Here is a 22,079-nt window from a genome sequence, read left to right on the forward strand (position 1 = left end):
CCCCGAATGCACACCTTCTGACCTTATTTCCTACCCTTCTGCCTCTGCTGTTCTCTTTGCCTAAAAACTCCTCCTGTGGATATTCACAAGGCTGCCTCTTCCCCCTCATCGCTAAGGAGGCCTTCCCCCCACACCCCCCATCCTCCCCCACCCACACAGCCAGCACTCTTCATAGGCCTTCCCTGCTTTATGTTTTCCAGGCCCATTTGACCTACAGTGTATGTGTGAGCTTCTGCATCTCCTCCAGTACGCATAGCTCCATGAGGTAGGGACTTCTGTCCATTCTGCTCCTTGCTGTAACCTTAGCACCGACAGTTGTGTCCAGCACATAGTAGAGCCTCAATAAATACTTACCGAATAAATGACTTCCTAATTGTTTCAGAGAAGTAATTCTTAGTCTCAAAACTCGTTTGAAAGCTCTTTGAGAGAGTGTCACGTGTGGCCTTTGCATGCCTTCCCAGCCCCCGGCTTCCGCCCTCCTCAGGCACAGGATAAAGCAGGGCAGGTGGGCATGCCGGTGACCTACAATCAGTATCTAGTGCCGGGTTCCTTCTGCCTCTTTGGCTGGGACTCTGCCCAGACGACTCGGGACAGAAGACACGCCGTGTTGGAAGCTTCCTGTGTCTCGATTGCGGTGGCCCCATGACCCTGTACACGTGTAAACCCCGTGAGGCTGTGTACTCGAGAGGCGTAGGTACTCCAATAATGCACCGTGTGTGTCTCGTGCCTCGGGAAACAAGAGTCCGTCCGTTCCCTGACTCCTCGAGAGGGAGGGAAGCACGCTAACTGGTGCGTTCAGATGAGGAGAGTTCCGCGTGCTCTTCCTTATTGAGAAGTTCTAGCTGAGCGGCTGAAATTTCTGTTCGGAATCCCAAGGGAGAGTAATTAAAACAATTTTTATTTACTTTGTCTTTTGCAGACATAACCGTAGCAGAGTTCCACAAAAAAATCAAAGACGCCTTTGAAGTGTTTGACCACGAGGCGAATAATACGGTGGATGTGAGGTTTGGATGTGTCTTCTTTGTTCTGATTCTAAATGACTGACACAACTCCTAAAATGGAAGAGGGGTCTTGTCTTTTTCCAGGTCTTGGATTTCTTACGCTGTTTAAAAGTGTTTATTTCCCTGTGCTCTGTGGAAGCCCTCTACCAGCTAGCGCTTTGGATCAATACTGTTTCCTGTTCTTTATAACCTGGTGAAAAGAACATCCACATTGCCCGCTGCAACCTCCGGACTGTCAGTTCTGTGAGTGAGGTGACCCCTGCTGTAGCATGATTGCTGCGCACATAGTTGGCGCTCGGTAACTATTGGTTGAGTCGAGTGAACGGAATTTGCTTTTAAAGTAAGTAGGTTTTGTGGGGCGCCTGGGTGGCTCAGTCGGTTGAGCGTCTGACTTTGGCTCAGGTCATGAGCTCACAGTTCGTGGGTTCGAGCCCCCCGTCAGGCTCTGTGCCGGCAGCTCGGAGCCTGGCACCTGCTTCGGATTCTGTGTCTCCCTCTCTCTCTGCCCCTTTTCCGCTCGTGCTCTGTCTCTCTCTGTCTCTCAAAAATGAATAAACATGAAAAAATTTTAAATAAAAAAATAAGTAGGTTTTGTGTGATCGAGCCAGAAATTACAAAGAAAGATTAATAATACTTGAACAGTGATACGCTCCCCAAGTCAAGTAACGAAAAGAACCCAAACAGAAGAACATACAAAGAGGAGAGAGAGACATGAATACTGCTAGATCGGGAATGGAGGACAGGAGACAATAGTTTGAGACCAGAAAGGAAACAAAGCAAAACAAAAAGGCAGAAGAGACTGTCCACGAGAACAGCAGAGGCTGTGGGATCCAGGCCACGGACATCCCAGGGAGGCCATGGACCTTCCTTCCAGGAGACCGAGCCGAACGAGGAACGTGTGGGGGGATCACAGTCTCGAAACTCAGAAGCGAGGACACAGAGGCCAGCGAAGCAGCGGGAAGTGGCGGAAGGGCTAGTCGGGGGACTCAGTGCTTTAAAGGAGCCACACCGGCGGAACCACCGCATGCGATTTTATTTTGTTGGCCACACGTTGTAACTGTGTGTATTGTATAGTGTCTTCATCCCTGAAGGCACAGGTGTGACTGTAGGAGAGGAGACTGAGAGGGGGCGGTGCCGTTCATTACTTTATAAAGTTGACTTTTCTCCCTCCACCGTGTTTCTGGGCCTTGAAGCAGGCGATAGATAAGGTTGGGAATTCCGTTCCAGAACCACCAGCGCCGTTGGCCTTGTGTGAGCCTTGGCTCAGCTGTTGCTGAGGATGTGTGTGGCTTCACGTGGCTTCAGATGCTCTGGCCACAGCGCGGGCCACACGGGTGCCACTTGGGGGGGGCACTTTATCCTCAGGGTGGGTATATCATAGGAGGAAGACATCCGGTGGGGCGGTCGTGCCGGTGACAGGGTTTGGGATGAGGTGGGGAGCATGTGGCATGAACGACTCAATCCAAAGATGGCTCTTGCCTTCGCCTCAGACCTCTGGCTGAGGCTGGAAGGTTCGCCAGGGGCCAGGGGACAGAGGTAGTGTTAGAGAGGTCAGGGAGAGCCAGAGGAAGACCAGGGGAGCAGAGAAGAGAAACCAGTATTTGCTTGAGGCTTGTGTCTGACAGGTGACCTGTCGTTGGGTGTGGGGGGCTTCAGGGACCTTCCCTCATCTCAGTCTTTTTACTTGTGTGGCAAGAGTTGGCATCTGTAGGGGCGCCTGGGTGGCTCAGTCGGTTGAGCGTCCGGCTTCGGCTCAGGTCATGATCTCGTGGTTTGTGAGTTCGAGCCCTGCATCGGGCTCTGTGCTGACAGCTCAGAGCCTCGGGTCTGCTTTGGATTCTGTCTCCTTCCCTCTCTGCCCCTCCCCACATGTGCTCTGTTTCTCTGTCTCTCAAAAGTAAACAAATGTAAAAAAATTAAAAAAAAAAAACAATTACAAAAAAAGAATTAAAAAAAAAACACAACAAGACATGGAAACAACCTAAGTGTTCATCGATGCATGGAGGGATAAAGAAGTTGCGGTATAGATATACAATAGAATATTATTCGGCCATAAAAATGAGGAAATCCTGCTGTTGGTGACAGCATCATTGAATCCTGAGGGAATTATGCTCATGAAATAAGTCAGGGAAACACAAAGACCGTGTGATTTCACGTATAGGTGGGATCTAAAATGCGAACAAATAAAAAAACAAACTCAGGAAAGGAGACCAGGACACTGGTTACTGGACCAGTGGTTACTGGACATGGGGATGGGGGAGGGGAGCCGGAGGAAGCTGGTCGCGAGGTGCAAACCTCTAGTTACGTGGTAAGCACCAGGATGTGATGTCCCACAGGATGGGTACAGCTAACGCTACTGGGTGGTTTGTAGGGAAGAGGTGAGGAACGTCAATCCTGAGTTCCCATCACAAGGAGGCCTTTTCTTTCCTTTTCTGTTCTTTTCTTTCTATTGTGTCTGCATAAGAGGCCGGATGTAGGTTGGACCTGTTGTGGTCACCGTGTCCCAATGTACGTAACTCGGACCGTCATGCTGCAGGCCTTACGCTTACACAGTGACATCTGTCCATTGTTCCTCAATAAAACTGGGGGAGAAAAGAATTGAAGGCAGAAGTCTATGTAAAGAATAGCGTAGGGAAGCATCTGACAGAGAGTCCAGAGATGTAGCTAAGGGCTCGGTTTGGGCGGGAGAGAGCTGTTGCTGGAGAGGCTCCCAGGACACTTAGCTGTGTCTCTCCTACAGTGTAAGTATGGTGCCATTTTCTTGGTAGGGCAGCCCTGGGCCCCCTTAGGATGAGTTTTGGGGCAATTACTCTCCTTTCTCCTCCCCTCTGCTTTGCACGAATTGAGAGATTGAATTTGAAATTGTACCGCCGTGTAAAACGTCATGAAATGGGCCTCTGCTGCTTTCCTCCCGGTCCGAGGGGCAACCCCAGGTCCGGAATCAGACTGCCGGGGCTCCACTCCCAGCCCTGTGACTGAGGAACTTACTTATTCTCTCTATTCACTTTGGCCTCAGAGGAAGGATCCTTTCAGGGGCCTGGGAGGTCTTAACTATTTTTATAGTAACTTTAAGACAGTATTTGCTATTTTCATTCTCAATTTTTCACAAGTATATGTTGGAGGTTTTGAAAAGCTACATGATGTGTGATATTGCAACAGATTGAATGCAGAACCAGATATGAGAATCCAGCTGTCTTCTGTGAAGCCCGACAGCAGGGAGATTTGCAAACATGGAAAACGGTGCCGTTCTTCTAACTCAGTTTGTTCTTGTTTGGAAAATGCACTTACTTTTCATAAAATTACATACACTTGCACTGGATTTATTTATCGTTATTTCTAAATGAATATTTTAAAATATTTAAAAAAGATTTCTAAGGGTGCCTGGGTGGCTCAGTCGGTTAAGCATCTGACTTCAGCTCAGGTCATGATCTCACGGTTCGTGAGTTCGAGCCCCGCGTCGGGCTCTGTGCTGACGGCTCGGAGTCTGGAGCCTGCTTCGGATGCTGTGTCTCCCCCTCTCTGTGCCTCTCCCCTGCTCACACTCTGTCTCCCTCTCTCTTTCAAAAATAAATAAACATTAAATTTTTTTAAAATTATTAAAATAAAACAAAAAAGTAAAAAAGATTTTTAAGTGAATATTTAAAATATTTTTTAAGTTCTTTATTTATTTTGAGAGAGAGCATGTGCAGGGGAGGGGCAGAGAGAGAGGGAGAGAGAGAATCCTAAGCAGGCTCCGTGCTGTCAGGGCAGAGCCCATTGCGGGGCTTGATCTCACGAACCGTGAGATCATGACCTGAGCTGAAATCAAGAGCTGTATGCCTAACTGACTGAGCTCCCCAAGCACCCCTACATTTTTTGAGGTTTAATTTCTAATATGGTAATAGAGATAAATATAACTCACATAAGGAAAAGCTCTCTGGGGATCTCTATAATTTTTAAGAATGCAAAACACATTATGAAACCAGAAAATTTGAGAACCAATGTTGTCAGTGGTCATTTTTTTAAAGCTTTTAGAACAATATTAGCTCAGAACAAACTAGCTATTATTAATAGTATTACATTATTAGTAGTAGCTTTAGTAGTAGTATTATACTTTAGGACAATATAATTAGTAGTATTATACTTTGTATTATTGAAGTAAATAATTTAAAGTAGTTTTTCCTCTGTTTGCTCTGGATTAGCAATTATACATAAGAAACCTCTCATAAGAATTGTTTTACTTATTTCTGTGCATTGTGTGTTGAGTTTTTAAGTTCTGAAGTTCATTTTCTTTATTAGTTTTTGAAAGTTGGCACCTTGAAAACCATTGAGGCAGATTTTTTTTTTTTTTCAACGTTTATTTATTTTTTTTGGGACAGAGAGAGACAGAGCATGAATGGGGGAGGGGCAGAGAGAGAGGGAGACACAGAATCGGAAACAGGCTCCAGGCTCTGAGCCATCAGCCCAGAGCCCGACGCGGGGCTCGAACTCACAGACCGTGAGATCGTGACCTGGCTGAAGTCGGACGCTTAACCGACTGCGCCACCCAGGCGCCCCGAGGCAGATTTTTAATATCATTAATTGGGGCCATTTTAATTTTGCCTCATATAAAACATAGAGCATGATACATTGTGACTTAAGTACATTTTCCTGTTCTGTGTTCAGATTTCAATCAGTAAGACTGATTGGGAACCAAATTTTTGTATAGATGAGATACAGACAAGGGATAAAATTCAAAAGGTACAAAGAATAGTACAGGCACGTCTTTCTACCTCTAACTCCGGCTAACCAGTTCCTCTTTTTATTTATTTTGTTTTATTTTATTAAAAAAAGTTTTTTTAATGTTTATTTTTGAGAGAGAGAGTGAGACAGAGTGTAAACAGGGGAGGGGCAGAGAGAGAGGGAGACACAGAATTGGAAGCAGGCTCCAGGCTCCGAGCCGTCAGCACAGAGCCCAACGCGGGATCCAAACCACAAACGGTGAGATTGTGACCTGAGCCGAAGTCAGACGCTCAGCCGACTGAGCCACCCAGGTGCCCCATGTTTTATTTTATTTTTAAAGTTTATTTAACTATTTTGAGAGAGAGTGAGCAGGGGGAGCAGGGGACAGAGAGACAGGAAGAGAGAGAGAGAATCCCAAGCAGGCTCTGCACCATCAGTGCGGAGCCTGAGGAAGGGCTGGAAGTCAAGAACCGTGAGATTGTGACCTGAGCTGAAATCCAGAGCCAGACGCTCAACCCGCTGAGCCACCCAGGTGCCCCAGTTCCTCTTATTAAAGCAAGATTGTTACAAGTTTTTTTCCAGAGACAGTCCATGCACATACAAGAGTGTGTGTGTGTGTGTGTGTGTGTGTGTGTGTGTGTGTGTGTGTGTGTTTTAATGTGGTAAGTATATATAACATGAAATTTAACATTTTAACCATTTTTAAGTGTACAATTTATTGGCTTTAAGTACATTCACATGCCTGCCACGCATCTCCAGAACCTTATCTTCTCAAACTGGAACTCTGTACCCCTTGAAACAATAACTCCGCACTCCCCCTCTCGCTAGCTCCCGGCGGCCACTCATCTACTTTCTGTCTCTATGAGTTTGACTGTTCTTGGGATGCCATATAAGCAAAGTCATACAACATTTGCCCTTTTGTGTCTGGTTTATTTCTTCTAGCATAACATCTTTGAGGTTTATCCTTGTGACACGTGTCAGAATTTCATAGCGTTTTTTTTTATTTAAACATTTTTTTAACATTTATTCATTTTTTGAGAGTGAGAGAGACAGAGCACGAGAGGGGGAGGAGCAGAGAGAGAGGGAGACACAGAATCCGAAGCAGGCTCCAGGCTCTGAGCTGTCAGCACAGAGCCCGACGTGGGGCTTGAACCCACAGACCGCGAGATCATGACCTGAGCTGAAGTCGGACGCTCAATCGACTGAGCCACCCGGGCGCCCCAAATTTCATAACCTTTTTAAGGCTGAATAATACTCTCCTGTGAGTATACACCACGTTTTAGTTATCCATTCCTCTGTTCATAGACATTTGGGTTGTTTCCACCTTTTGGCTTTTTTGCTCAATGTTGCTATGAACATCGCTGAACAAATATTTGTTCAAGTCCCTGCTTTCAGTTCTTTTGGATGAACACCCAGCAGGAGAGTTGCTAGATGATGTAGTAATTCTATGTTTAATATTTTAGGAAACCACCACACTGATTTCCACAACAGCTGCATCATTTTACATTTCTACCAGCAAAGCACAAGGGTTCCAAGTTCTCTATGTCCTTGCCAACATTTGTTATTCTGTTTTTCCTTTTTTATCATAATGGGTCTAAAGTGGTATCTTGTGATTTGGATTTGCATTTTCCTAATGATTAATGATGTTGAGCATATCTGCTTGTGCTCATTGGTTATTTGTACCTCTTCTCTGGAGAAATGTCCATTTAAGCCCTTTGCCCATTTTTAAATCGTACTGTTTTTGTTTGTGTTTTTTTTTTTGATGTTGAGTTATAGGATGTGTATTTTTTTTTAAATGTTTGCTTATTTTGAGAGAGAGAGAGCAAGCCAATGGGGGAGGGGCAAAAAGAGAGGGAGAGAGAGAATCCCAAACAGGCTCCATGCTGTCAGCACAGAGCCCAGAGCTCAATGTGGGGCTTGAACCCATGAACCATGAGATCATGACCTGAGCCAAACAAGAGTCGGAAGCTTAACCGACTGAGCCCCCGGCGTCGCGGGATGTGTATTTTTAATGTAAGTGGTGAGAGACTAAACTGTTCTGTACTTTGCTTTTTTCACTTATCATATCTTTGTGATTATTCTTATTAGTACGTAAGAGCTTCCTCATTTCGTTGTATGGATGAACCATAATATACTGAATTAATTTCCTATCAGTGGTTATTTAGGTTGTTTCCAGGCTCTTGTTATTTTTTTTTTAAGTGTGTTTATTTATTTTTAATGAGAGAGAGAGAGAGAGAGAGAGATGCAGAGAGAGAGAGAGACAGCATATGTGCATGCACATGATCAGGGGAGGAGCAGAGAGAGAGAGAGAGAGAATCCCAAGCAGGCTTCTCACTGTCAGCATGGAGTCTGATGCAGGGCTCAAACTCATGAATTGTGAAATCATGATCTGAGCCAAAATCAAGAGTTGGACACTTCACCGACTGAGCCAGCCAGGCATCCTCAGACTCTTGTTATGACAGTCCATGTTGTGGAGAATAGCTCACTTTGCATGTTATTTTGCAAAAGTGAGAATTTTTCTTTAGTTAAATTCTTGAAAATACATTAAAGTGCATGAATATTTTTGCTAGCTGTTGCTATATTGACAATGTATTCTTTCACTTTATTTAAAACTTCTTTTAATGTTTATTTATTCTTGAGAGAGAGAGACAGAGTAATAGCAGGGGAGGGGCAGAGAGAGAGAGACAGAATCCGAAGCAGGCTCCAGGTTCCTAGCTGTCAGCACAGGGCCTGACGCAGGGCTCAAACTCATGAACTGCGAGATCATGACCTGAGCCGGTCAGACACTTAACTGACTGAGCCACTCAGGTGACCCTTTTTCACTTTATTTTATGAGTATGCCTGTTTCCTTACTCTCTCTTAGACAAAGTTTAATCATCAGACTTTAAGATTTTTGCTAATGTGATACGTAAAGGATAGAAACTCAGTGTTAATTTTCATTTCTCTAATTATGGACCTCTCTCTGTATGTCTAAAAGTGGTTTGTATTTCCTTTTGTTTGAACTGGCAGTTCATGCCCTTTCCCATTTTTTTATTGAATTTTTTTTTTTTTTTATATTAAAGATCCTAGCCATAGAGTGTGAACTGTATGCCATCTGTCTTTTGACTATTTTTACTTTCTGGTGTTCAGAAATTAAAAAAAAAAAAAAAAAAGGTAAATTACACACCGGTATGGATTTGGTTTTTGGAAACAAACAAAAGTCATCAGAGTAGTCTTAATAGAATAAATTTAAGTTGGCCTGAATGAAGCTAGTATAGTAAAAAATAACATTCCACAAGGAATGCCTTTAAAGTAAAGAAGCTAATTAATTTTTCCATGTAGCTGATGAATTTAATTTGAATGTCATTCAAATCTGAATCACAAACAAATCTAGTTCTTTTGCAATCAGTTTTCTTTCATTTTTGAGTCTAACAGAATAAAGGTATACTACAAGTCAGTAGAGTCAGTTGCTGGCTGTATCGTTGAATTTTTTTTTTTTTTTTTACGTTATTGTAATATTACTGACTATATTCCCGGTGCTATACCTTTCATCTCTTTGTACGTCTTAATCTCCTTCCTATTTTATCCACCCTTCCTCCCCACCTCCTTTCTGGCAACCAGCAGTTTGTTCTCTGCATTTAAGAATCTGTTTGTTTTTTGTTGGTTGTTCATTTGTTTTGCTTTTTAGATTCCACATACAAGTGTAATCGTATGGTGTTTATCTTTCTCTGTCTGACTCACCTCACTTAGCATAATACCCTCCAGGTCCATCCATGTTGTTGCAAATGGCAAGATTTCATTCTGTTTTATGGCTAAGAAATGTTCGTGTGTGTGTGTGTGTGTGTGTGTGTGTGTGTGTGTGTGTGTGTGTGTGTGACATCTTCTCTATCCATTCATCCATTGATGGACACTTGGGCTGTTTCCGTATCTTGGCTATTATAAGTAATGCTGCAATGAATATGGAGATGCATATATCTTTTTGAATTAGTATCTTTGTTTTCTTTGGATAAATACCCAGTAGTGAAATTGCTGGATCATATGGCATTTCTGTTTTTAATTTTTTGAGGAACCTCCATTACTGTTTTCCACAGAGGTTGCACCAATTTACATTCCTACCAACAGTGCATGAGGGTTCTCTTTTATCCACTTCTTTGCCAACACTTGTCACTGTTTTGTCATTTTGAGACTATTATGACAGGTGTGAGGTGATATCTCATCGTGGTTTTGATTTGCATTTCCCTGATGATAAGTGATGTTGAGCACCTTTTCATGTGTCTGTTGGCCATCTGGATGTCTTTGGGAAAAGTGTCTGTTCAGGTCCTCTGCCTGTTTTAAGTGGATTATCTTTTTTTTTTTTTTTTTTTTTTTTTTTGTGGTGTTGAGCTATATAAGTTCTTTATGTATTTTGGATACTAATCCCTCATAGGATCTATCATTTGCAAATATCTTCTCCCATTTGGTATGTTGCCTTTCTGTTTTGTTGATGGTTTCCTTCACCATGCAAAAGCTTTTTATTTTGGTGTAGTCCCAGTAGTTAATAAGAATAAACTTTTGTTTTCCTTGCCAGAGGAGACATATCTAGAAGAATGTTAAGGGCAATGTCCAAGAGATTACTGCATGTTTTCCTCTGGGAGTTTTATGGCTTCAGATCTTACATTTAGGTCTTTAATCCATTTTGAGGTGTTCTTTTTTGTTGTTGTTTTTTTGTTTGTTTGTTTGTTTTAGTGTAGAGGGTAAGAAAGTGGCCCAGTTTCATCTTTTTTGCATGTAGCTGTCTAGTTTTCCGAATGTAATTTATTGAAAAGGCTGTCTTTTCTCCATTGTATATTCCTGTCTCTCTATCCTGTCCTATTGATCTCTGTGTTTGTTTTTGTGCCACTATCATGGTTTTGATTACTATCATTGGTTTTTTATGTGCCACCCTCTTTTTATTTATTTTCCTCATGCCTGCTTCACTTAAACCCCGAGAGTGTTAAGAGTAGCAAATGAAAAATCATGAATGAATTTTGAAAGGTGTTTAAGATCGGATCAAGTTATATATGTTTTTAACACTCCATTCTAACCAACTCCAGAATGGTCTGATCCTGGAGAATTTGGTGCGCCAAGATGACAAGGGTCCAATCCTGGAATAAAAGTGCTGGTCGTCCTGTTTCCCAAGCACACCCGTCTGTGCCATTCCTATGTTTCTGTGCCTTTGCAGAGTGACATTATTGGTATTTGAGACTATTCTGTGTTTACTTTATTCCTGCTTCTTCTATAGGAGATTTTTCCTAATATTTTTTTGCTTTCATAGTCTTTGGGCAAACTTTTTGTAGTCCAGCGGCCCCCTGGGTGTCCTCTTGCTAATGCACCGAGTCTCCTTTTTGGTGTTTCCATCCCAACTCAGCATGAGTCTCTGAGGCACACAACACCCAGTGTTCATCTGTTTCACTGATAAGGAGACTTGAGTTTCTTAAGCAGTTGGCAGGAACTTTGAGTGTATTAGAGCTTGTCTAAAATTCAATAAGAAGTAGGTAAGAAGAACCTTTTTGTGATGGATTAGGGATAACTTTTCCTAAGAAGATTGGAGGTACCTTGAATATTATTTCTACTTCTTTGTATTTAATACTGTTTTTGAAGATAAGTTGATACAAGATTTCACAATACATTTAATTAGGTAGTAAAAAGGGTGAGCAATACGGAGAGATTGCAGGGACAGTTTCCCTAAACAATTATTATCTGAGAAAGCTTGAAACGACTCAAAGAGCTTTGGAGAAACTGCGCAGGTCAGTGGGCCTGTGTTTGTGCGATGGGAAAACACAGTATTAAAGAGGAATGGGATTGTTGGATCCATAATTGTCAAAACCGGGTCTGTTCTTGCGTAGTTCACACACGTGAATGAAATGAGTGATGACCTAGACCACGTGGACAGCTTGGATCAATTTCAACAACGAATGTTGCATCACAAAAATTACAAAAAGAAGCAAACCTGATAACATACGTAAATGTTAAATATACAAAAGAACAGCAGCATCTGTGGTGTGTGAATACAATGCTGTGCATGGGAACGAGAAATATTATCCTCAGAATGGTGGTCGCATCTGAAGACAGAGACGGAAGGGATGGAGAGCGGGACTTCAGCTGTTTCTGCCGTGTTTTATTGTTAGCGAAAAAATTGGAAGCAAATGTGGCAAAAGGTTAAATCTTGGTATTGGATGTATGGCTGTTATATTTTTGTGTGTCCTTTTTTCTGTAATATCTCACAATGTATTTCACAATAAAAACGCATATTTGTTTCAAGAGTGGTGTATACCTTGACTTTTCACCATCTCACTTTCTGGTTGCTTTGTGAAATTTCGGTTTGCTTCTAATAGTCCTTTTGATGAACTGCGATTAAATAATCACTCGAAGTTTTAAAATCTCATCCCAGGGGCGCCTGAGTGGCTCAGTCGGTTAAACGTCCGGCTTTGTCTCAGATCACGATCTCTCAGTTTGTGGGTTTGAGCCCCACATCAGGCTCTGTGCTGACAGCTCGGAGCCTGGAGCCTGCTTTGGATTTTGTGTCTTCCTCTCTGTCTGCCCTCTCGCGCTCGTGCTCTCTCTCTCTCTGTCAAAAGTAAACATAAAAAAAAAAATTCCAAAAATAAAAAATTGGGGCATCTGGGTGGCTCAATCGGTTAAGTGCCTGACTTCGGCTCAGGTCATGATCTCACGGTTTGTGGGTTTGAGCCCTGCCTCGGGCTCTGTAGCTGACAGCTCAGAGCCTGGATCCTGCTTCGGATTCTGTGTCTGTCTCTCTCTCTCTGCCCCTCCCCCACTCATGCGCGCGCGCGCGCGCGCGCGCTCTCTCTCTCTCTCCCCCCCTCTGTCTCTCTCAAAAAAATTAAGTAAACATGAAAAAAATTTTTTTAATTAAAAAAGATTTAAAAATCATCCCAAATCTTACCTCCCAAAATAACAGTTGTTAATGTTAGACAAATGTAGCTCTCTCTAGACCTCTTTTTATTCATGTAATAGGATAAATGGGGAGTTAATAAGAAAGGAAGTAGGAGGAATGGGAAGAAAGGAAAAAGAAAACGTATGGAAGAAAATAATCTAGAATATAATTCCCACGAGGGCAGGACCTTCTGTCTGTTCTGTTCACTGCTGTATTTCAGCACCTCGGACTGTGCTTGGCACATAGCGGTTGCTGAATATACATACATTTATTAAACACATGAGGGAAGAGACTAGCCTCTAAAAATAAGATCACGATAACCATGCTTTTAAAAAACAAAAAGTATTAATTTAATTTTACTTGAATTAAGAAAGGAAAAAAATAAACTTAAATTGAAGAAGTTGTGGACTCTCAAATGTTTGCTGGCCAGGAGAGACATTATTTATTTTCACTTCAGAGAAGATAATGAGGAAAACCTTACGAGGGTATGTGTGTTTTTAAAAAACTACTTATTTCAAATACAGAGTGTCAGTTGACTCCCTCCTGTGGAGAATGTGGACGGTAGCACTTTTAAATTTCTTCCATATTTTCACCCTCAGTTCCCCGATTTATCTGCGGCATATTATTATGTTTACGCTGACAAGGTACAATATTCATACTTGGTTTTGTGTTAATTTTTTTAGTATATTTTTTCTCTGTTTGAATGGAATTACTGCTGACCCCCATTTCCCTTCCCTTCTCATATTCTTTGATTTATTTCTGTGGTCTGGGTTCTCTTGTCAGTTTCTTTTGCGAAAAGGGCTCTTGGGTATTTTTGCAAGTTCTTTAATGTTTATTTTTTAAAATGTTTAGAGAGAGAGAGAGAGAGCATGAGGTGGGGAGGGACAGACACGGGGAGGGGGGCAGGGGGGAGACAGAAGATCTGAAGCAGACTCTGCGGTGACAGCAGAGAGCTCCATGCAGGGCTCGAACTCTTGAGTCACAAGATCATGACCTGAGCTGAAGTTGGACGCTTAACCAACTGAGCGACCCAGGAGCCCCAGTTCTTTCATGTTTCAAATGTTTGCCTTATAGTCAAATACTTTGTACTTGAATGACATCTTAAAAGTTTATACCATCATTGTTAAAAATGGCTGTAAGACAAACACCTTGGGATGTATAGCTGTATCATAATTTAATGTATCTCCTAATTTTGGAAACTTGGGTTGCTCATAATATGATGCTATTGTTGTGTCAGGGCTAAAATTATTGATGTGGAATTGTTCAAAGACTGTAGCCCTTTCCTGGAATGCCAAAAAGTAAATCCTGGAAGCCCGAGATCTTTTTTCTTCCCTTTTCTGAAGAGGAAGACTTTGGTTTTTTTTCTTGTTGGGAGATGAGGTGTCCCAATCTGCATAATTAAATTCTGATATTAGAATGGTAGTGGCGGGGCGGGGGGGGGGGATGAATAAAAAGTTGCTATGGTCTGGGGTGCCTGGGTGGCTCCGTTGGTTAAGCATCTGACTTCAGCTCAGGTCATGATCTCATGGTTTGTGGGTTTGAGCCCCGCATCGGGCTCTGCGCTGACAGCTCGGAGCCTGGAGCCTGGAGCCTGCTTCAGATTCTGTGTCTTCCTCTCTCTCTGCCCCTCCACAGCTGGTGCTCTCTCTCTTTCTCTGTCTTTCAAAAATAAATAAATGTTAAAAAAAAAAATAGAAAAAAAAAAACGGCTATGGTCTGAATCCCCCTATTTCATATGTTGAAATCCTAATCCCCAGTGTGATAGTATTGGGAATTGGGCCTTTGAGAGATATTAGGTCATCAGGGTGGAGCCCTTGTGGGTGAGATTAGCACGCTCACGAGAGAGACCAGGGAGCTAGCCCATCCCTTCTACCAAGTAAGTTTACAGCAAAAAGACACTATCTAGGGAGCAGGTTCTCACCACACCAAGTCTGCCTGCCCCAGGACCTTGGACTTGCCAGCCTCCAGAACTATGAGAAATAAACGTTTGTCGTTTATAAGCACTCAGTTCATGGCATTTTGTTTTGGTAGCCAGAACAGACTAAGAAGGCTACCCTCACCGTGACTGAAGAGGAGTTTGCCAAAGATTCAAAGATGTTAAGGGGGAAGAAAGATTTGAGAGAGAATAGTGGATCTTGGTGACAGGGTGTGAAGGGAGTAATCAGGAAGGGGGATTGAAATTAAAGATACATTTTTAAAATAATATATTTCCATGGCTCAAAATTCAAAGAGAACAACAGTCCAGAGAAAAGTCTGGCTAACTCCCTTCCACCAGCCGTCCAGGACCCCTCCAAAGTATTAGTGACAATTAGTGCTAATTTCTAGCGATCACTCCAGAAATATCCTATGCGTACATATACAAGGCTATGCATGTATGTTATTTTATTACCCCCCTTTTTCACTCAAATGGTTGTGCACTTTCATAGGACGGTACAGTTCCCTTGGGATGGGACCAAGCCTGTGATGAAGTTGATTTTTATGGCGTGTCAGTAGCATTCAGGAGTCCAGAATGGACGTAGCTTTCCAGTTTACTCTTAGTCTAAGTACACACATGTGCTAAGTTTTAGTGTATTGGACGACATCAAAAAGGTGGGGGGGGGGTCCCTAGATGTCCTAGTAAACCATACCCCAGGCTTCATAGATGGGAGTTGACTAATAGAATACCACGTGACAGACGTATAGCTCTTAGATTGGGACTATCCTGTCCAGGGCACTTAATTTGCTGTTGTGATAAAGAACACCCTTTTCCTGTCTTTGGTAACTTTGGAGGCTGACTTTGGTTGACTCTGGATTATAGATATCTGTCTGTCGTATTTATTGTATTGTCTAGATCAGATGTGATTTTTTTTCTTACAATTTTTTTTTAAATGTTTATTTTTGAGAACGAGTGAGCAGGGAAGGGGCAGTGAGAGTGGGGGACAGAGGACCCAAAGCAGGCTCCAGGCTCCGCGCTGACAGCACAGAGCCCGACGCGGGACTCGAACTCACGAACCGGGAAATCATGACCCGAGCCGAAGTCGGACGCTCAACCGACTGAGCCACCCAGGAGCCCCAGATCAGGTGTGAATTTTGTTCACCTTAAAAATCAGGAGCTGGGGGCTGAGGATTGGTGGTCTCGGGGAGTGTACTTCCTGGGGCCTCAGGGCATATAATTCCTGGGGTGTGTACCCTCTGTGGCTTCCAGCTTCATAGTCCTGCAGCCTCAACCTGTTCTCCTTCACATAGGAACTAAAATACGATAAGAGAAAAATAAAATAAAATAATGATGGAGCGGGGCTCCGATGACAGACAGTGTCCTAGCGTTTCTGTTGGGGCCTGTGGAGAGATGCCGTATTTGGTTGTGTAGCCATCTCTGGTGAAGGCAGCCGCGCCTCCTCGCAAGGCGGGTCTAGGGGCGCAAAGCGCCACACCCTACACATGAGGGACCTCTCACCGGGACTGTGGATTACTCCCTATCCGGTAGAGTTCCCCCCCCAACCCTGATGAGGTGGTAGAAACCTAACATTAGGCCATTTCAACCCAATTCCGGGCCAGAAGTCCTCCCTGGTAATGCTAGTGATTTCTTGCCATGGTGCTTGACTGGTAGAGACTGGGCAGGCTAATTGTATTCCTGCCTTCCTGAGCACACAGCTAAGCTAGACTTCCCACCCTACTGGGAAGGTGGCGGGAGGCTCGGAAGTGCAGTCTAGGTAGACCGCCTGGCTGGGTTGCGGCCAGTGGAATGTTCCGGAAGTTCTGCCTGATCTTTAAAAACCTCCCGTGCGTGGCCCTTCGTGTTTTGTCTCCTTCTGGCTTGATGCGCGCAAGTAGAGTGACGTTGGAAGCCATGCGTCGAAGGTGATGGAGCCACAAGGCGGAAGCAGCAGCGTCCCTGAACGATTCTTTGGGGTAAAGCCGTTCTTCGATCAAGAAAACTCATTTTGGCTTTAGTGTAAGCCACCTCCATAAGCGTTGCGTTAAGCCCCTGGATGGTGGAGTTTGTTGTAGGGGTGACTGTTATCCTCACAGAGTTGCCTTATGGAACTTTCTCCACAGGAACCCAAGGAAGGATTTGGGGCGCCTAGGTATCTTAGGGAGCTGTGTCCGAGGCTGAAGTTGGTTGAAGAGGCTGATGGGAAATAGAGGAAGAGCCCTCATTGTTTTGCTACCGCCGTCAGGCGTGACATGAAAAATGTCCTCCTTCGCGACTTACCCTGCAAATCACAGGCTGTGGCGATCAGATACATCTGTGGTTGCGTAAGAAAGTCTGGGAGTTGTTTGAAATGGCCCCAGATTGACTGGGGAGGGGAGAGGAGCGAGAAGGGCAGGAGGCGATCAGTAGCCAGTGGTTCCGTATTGTACACAGGGCCAGTGACTTGGTGTCCACCATGGTCAGTTGCGGCGGTGGGATTCCGTGTTCGACAAATTCTGGATGGAGGGAGTGGTGGAAACTTCATCCGTTTCATCTGTAGAGATAGTAAGAGGTGTCTAAATCTGTCCTTTCCCTGGGGGAGGTGAGAGAGACAGGACTGTGCTGGGTGCTATTCAAGTGGCTGTGAAAGGAGATTGGGTTACATTAGTAGGGTCCCAAGGAGCATGGGAATTCATTGTGTGTGTCTTTGAAGGACTCAGAAACGAAGTTTGGAAGTGTCACTGCATAATGCAGTGATGAAACCAGGCCAGGAGCCAGGCTGCAAGTGCTGTAATTCAAGTCAGCTTCTGGTTAATTTAAAGGCACGGTGGCTACCCCAGCTCCTGACCTGTAGCCTTCTTCGGTTTCATTTTCTGAATTACTGAGAAGTGATACCCAAATGTCTATTTTTTTTCCCCCTGAAAAGTACCAGTGCGTTTTGTGATAGTTTCCAGCCTTTCACTGAGAGCTCATTTTGGCCATCTTTCCTTTGCTCTCCCAACTCTAAAAAGTATTTTTCTTTCTAACTAAGAGTTTCTATTTCTCGTCTTTCCTATGTTTAAGAACTTACTGAAGGGGCGCCTGAGTGGCTCAGTCGGTTGAGCGTCCAACTTCGGCTCGGGTCATGATCTCACTGTCCGTGAGTTCGAGCCCTGCGTCGGGCTCTGTGCTGACAGCTCGGAGCCTGGAGCCTGCTTCAGATTCTGTGTCTCCCTCCCTCTCTGCCCCTCCCCTGCTCATGCTCTGTCTCTCTCTGTCTCAAAAATAAAACATTAAAATTTTTTTTTTAAATAAATAAAATAAAAATTTACTGAAGACAAAATGTATTTAACATTTGGGTTCTGCAATGTGTACAGCATTGTCTTTGGTCCTTATACAGTGTCACTAATATTTTTCTTTTTTTTTAATGTTTTATTTTCTTTTTGAGAGAGCGCAAGTGGAGAGGGGCAGAGAGAGAGGGAGACAGAGGGTCCAAAGTGGGCTCTGCTCTGACAGCAGCGAGCCCTATGTGGGGCTTGAACTCACAAACTGTGAGCTCATACCTGAGCTGAAGTTGGACAGTCAACCAACTGAGCCACCCAGGTGCCCCTACGGTGTCAGTCCTATTAGCAGTCCTATGACCAGAGGTACTGGTTTGTGGAGTTGTTAGGAAATAAATATTATAAAGGTGGATTGAGGCCATTCAGTGAATGGTCTTAATTGTGCCCTACGGAGCCTGGATTTTGTTATGTAGGCAGCAGAAATCCATAAATGCAGAGAGGAAACAGATTTGGGCTTTTAGAAAAAGAACTCTAGGATGGTAGGTAGGTTGACATGTGGACTAGATCAGTGGTTTCTAGCTCTGGGTGCGCTAGACCTAGAATTACCTGGGAGCTTCTTAAAAAAAAAAAAAAAAAGCCCACACAGTGAAATGAGCAAAGTCTTGAACAGGAACTTGAAGAACGTGGCATACGTTCTTTCAGTAATAGGTACAAACAAGGATATGGGGCAAAAGGAATTCCCAAACCCGGCTCCCAGGAATCTTAACTAGAGCTTGGGGGAAAAAATGGCTAACAGTGTGTGTGTGTGTGTGTGTGTGTGTGTGTGTGTGTGTGTGGTGGTGGCCTTTACAGAGCCGCCCCATAACCCAGATAGCCCAGGACTGCATACAGAAGAGCAGCGTAGAGCTGACCTTGAGGGCTCTCCTACCTCACAAGACCCTTGGCTCTCCGGAACCCATAGCCTAATGCCAGGCAGAAACATGGAGGCCAGCACAGGAGCAGACATGGAGAGAATGAGGGCCTAGCCACACAGTCTAAAGTAGTGAATCCTTTGGATAAGTAAGCTTTCCTTGGATTCACCCTGATCTCTATGTTGTGCTGAGTAATCTTTTCCCTGAGGCAGTGAACGTGGAATGTGCTAGCCGCCTTGGTTGGGGGAAGGGTGCCTTGAGTTGGATGGAAAGGCTTCAGTGTCATTCCAAAATATCCCACTGTAAAGATGCCTTTCCTATAAACCAAAACACAAATAGCGAACAACAAAAAACATTTCTACCCAATAACCCCCCAGCTAATGCCCTATCCTTGTCTTTCTCTTCACAGCTAAGAATCTTAATGAGAAAAAGGGTTTGCTTTCATTGTTAACCTTCATCCTGTTCATTCTTCATGTACACTTTGTAATTTGACTTCTATCCCCAAACCCATTCCCATTCAAACGGTGTCTCCTGAGGTCACTGGTTGTCTCTTCCCTTGTTTTCCCCAAGTTCACCTATTGTTTTTATCCGACACCTCCGATGCTTCCTTCTGAGCTCCTTTTAGGTCCATCCCCATCCCTCTTTTCCCTTTGGGTCCTTTTCTGGAAAATCTCATCCCTATCCAAGTCTGGGGCTCAACCTGGAAAAATTTTTAAGAGCCTGTAACAACTCTTAGGTCAAAGGGGAAATTTTAGGACAATGACATCAAAAACTTCTGGAAAGTAACTACAATGGAAATGAGATATGAAAATGGAAATGACATTAGAATCCATGAGGTACAACCCAATAAGAGCCCATGAATGCCTAGATCAAGGAAAATAAAAGCATAAGAAAATGGATAGAATATATGACTCAAAAAGCTGGGGGAAAAGTGCAAAATGAGAGAAAGCAGAAGGGAGGGCTTGGTGAAGATAAAGCGTGATGGGGCTGCAAAAGGGAAATGGTAGGAACTAATGAATAAAATGAAGGGCTGGTTCTTTGTAAAAGGTTAAAATAAGAAAAGTCCTTGGCGGTTTTTTGTTTGCGTGTTTGTTTTGAGAAAGCACAAAAAGGCACAAATGTCTGGGCTGAAATAACAATCGAAATGGGAAATTTAAAGATATCATGAGAGTCGTTTGTACAACTCTATGCAAGCAAATCTGAAAATCTAGCTGTAAAGGGCAACTTTCTAGTAGAATATCACTTGTTGGAACTTGTATACCTGGTTTGGACACACTTAACGATTGTTAAGCTGGCAATACTCCCCAAATCGATCAACTGATTCAATATAATCCCTATCAAAATCCCAGCTGCCTTTCACATTTTTTTTTTTTCAGTAATCAACAAGCTGGTCCTAAAGTTTATATGGAATTGCCTCCCAAAAATAAATACACATTAAAAAATAAAATAAAATAAATAGGGGCACCTGGGTGGCTCAATCGGTTGAGCGTATGACTTCAGCTCAAGTCATGATCTCGTGGTTCGTGAGTTCAAGCCCCGCATCAGGCTCTGTGCTGACAGCTCAGAGCCTAGAGCCTGCTTCAGATTCTGTCTCTCTCTCTCTCTCTCTCTCTCTCTCTCTCTTTCTCTCTCTCTCCCTAACCTACTCACATTCTGTCTCTGTCTCTCTCAAAAATAAATAAACATTAAAAAAATTTTTTTAAGTTTATATGGAATTGCAAGGGACTTAGAATAGCCACAGATAATCTCAAAAAAGAAGAACAAAGTTGAACTCACCCTTCTCAATTTCAAAATTAACACAAAGCTACAGTATTCAAGACCTGTGATACTGACATAATGGCGTGAGGCTACACATGTACATCAGTGGAATGGAGTTGAGGGTTGGGGAATGAATCTTTACATTTATGGTCAATTGATCTTCTGCAAAGTTGGCAAGTCAATCCAATGGAGGAAGAATAGTCTTTGCAACAAATGGTGCTGGGACAACTGGATATTTCCATGCAAATAAGTGAAGTTTGGACCCTTGCCATGTACCATATATAAGAAATAACTCAAAGTAGATAAGAGACCTACACTGAGGACCTGAAACTGTAAAACTCTAGGAGAAAACATAGGTGTTAAGTCTTTGTGACCCAGGATGGGGCGGTGGCTTCTTAGATATGACACACAAAGCAAAGCAACAGAAGGAGGAAGATAAGTACATTGGACTAAATCAAAATTAGAAACTTTAGCGCTTCAATGGAGACCATAATGAAAATAAAAAGTCTTCCACGGAAGGGGAGAAAATATGTGCAAATCATGTATCAGCATCCAGAATGTGCACAGAACTCTTACACCTCAATAATAAAAATACAAATAACCCAATGAAAAAGTGGGTAAAGGATTCGAATACACATTTCTCCAAAGAACATATTTAATGGCCAATACGCACGTGAAAATATGCCACACATCATTCGTTGTTAAGGGGGAATACACATCAAAACCGTAAAGAAATACTACTTCAGATCCACTAGGATGGCTATAATTCCTCTTCATGTAAAATAACGAATGTCAGTGAGGATGTGGAGAAATTAGAACCCCCATACTCTGCTGGTGGGAATGTGAAATGGTGCAGCCACGTCAGGGAACTTTTGTCTTTCCCCAAGAAGGTAAACACAGTTACCGTAGGACCCAGGCATTTCATCCCTAGGCATATACCCAAGAGAAATGATAAAACACGTTCACAGCAAAGCTTGCACATGAATGTTAACAGCAGCATTATTCCTAATAGCCAAAAAGGAGAAACTCAGCTGCCCATCAACCGATGAATGGATAAACAAAACGTGGTGGGTCCACACAATGGAATATTCTTCACCCACAGAAAGGAATGAAGTACCGATACATGTGACAATGTGGGTTTCCCCGGGAGACATTACGCCAAGTGAAAGACAACTTGGGTAGTAGATAGTGATCACGAGGAGGTGAGGGGAGAGGGAATGAGAAGGGACCGCTGGCAGGTATGGGATCCTCTCTGGGAAATGGTCTAGGATTAGATAGTGGTAATGGCTGCTTACCATTGTGAATTTACTAAAAGCCACTTTCCAAAAAGTTAATGGACCAAAAAAAGTGAAGCAAAACAAATTAACAAAAAATGGCACCCAGTAAAGGTAAAAAATCTAAACATACCAATTTCTGTAGAATCAACAGGCAAGTTTTCAAAGCGCTCTCTCACCAAAAGGCTTCAATCCACATGCTTTCACGGGAGAATTCCATCCAACCTGAAAAACACTTTTGTACCAATGGTACTTAATTTCTTCCAGAAAATAAGAAAAGAAGGAAAACTTCCAAATTCTTTTTCTGAAGTAAGTATAATACTGATAGCAAAAACTTAATGAAAAATTCCTAGAGAACAATCTTACTTATGAATATCTATACAAAGAT

At 43.2% G+C, this 22,079-nt stretch overlaps 1 protein-coding gene across 1 annotated transcript in view; it reads left to right on the plus strand.

The window, feature by feature from the left end:
• The window catches only part of DRC8 (dynein regulatory complex subunit 8), a 131,248-nt gene that overhangs the window by 62,886 nt on the left and 46,283 nt on the right, over positions 1-22,079 (plus strand). The window contains exon 2 of the mRNA XM_025926301.2: positions 920-1,004. Coding sequence (XP_025782086.1) covers positions 920-1,004 — 85 coding nt within the window. The remainder of the gene's footprint in view (positions 1-919; positions 1,005-22,079) is intronic.

This window comes from Puma concolor, chromosome E4, assembly GCF_028749965.1.
Source record: "Puma concolor isolate L17-30 chromosome E4, mPumCon1.1.hap2, whole genome shotgun sequence".
NCBI classification, from domain to species: domain Eukaryota; kingdom Metazoa; phylum Chordata; class Mammalia; order Carnivora; family Felidae; genus Puma; species Puma concolor.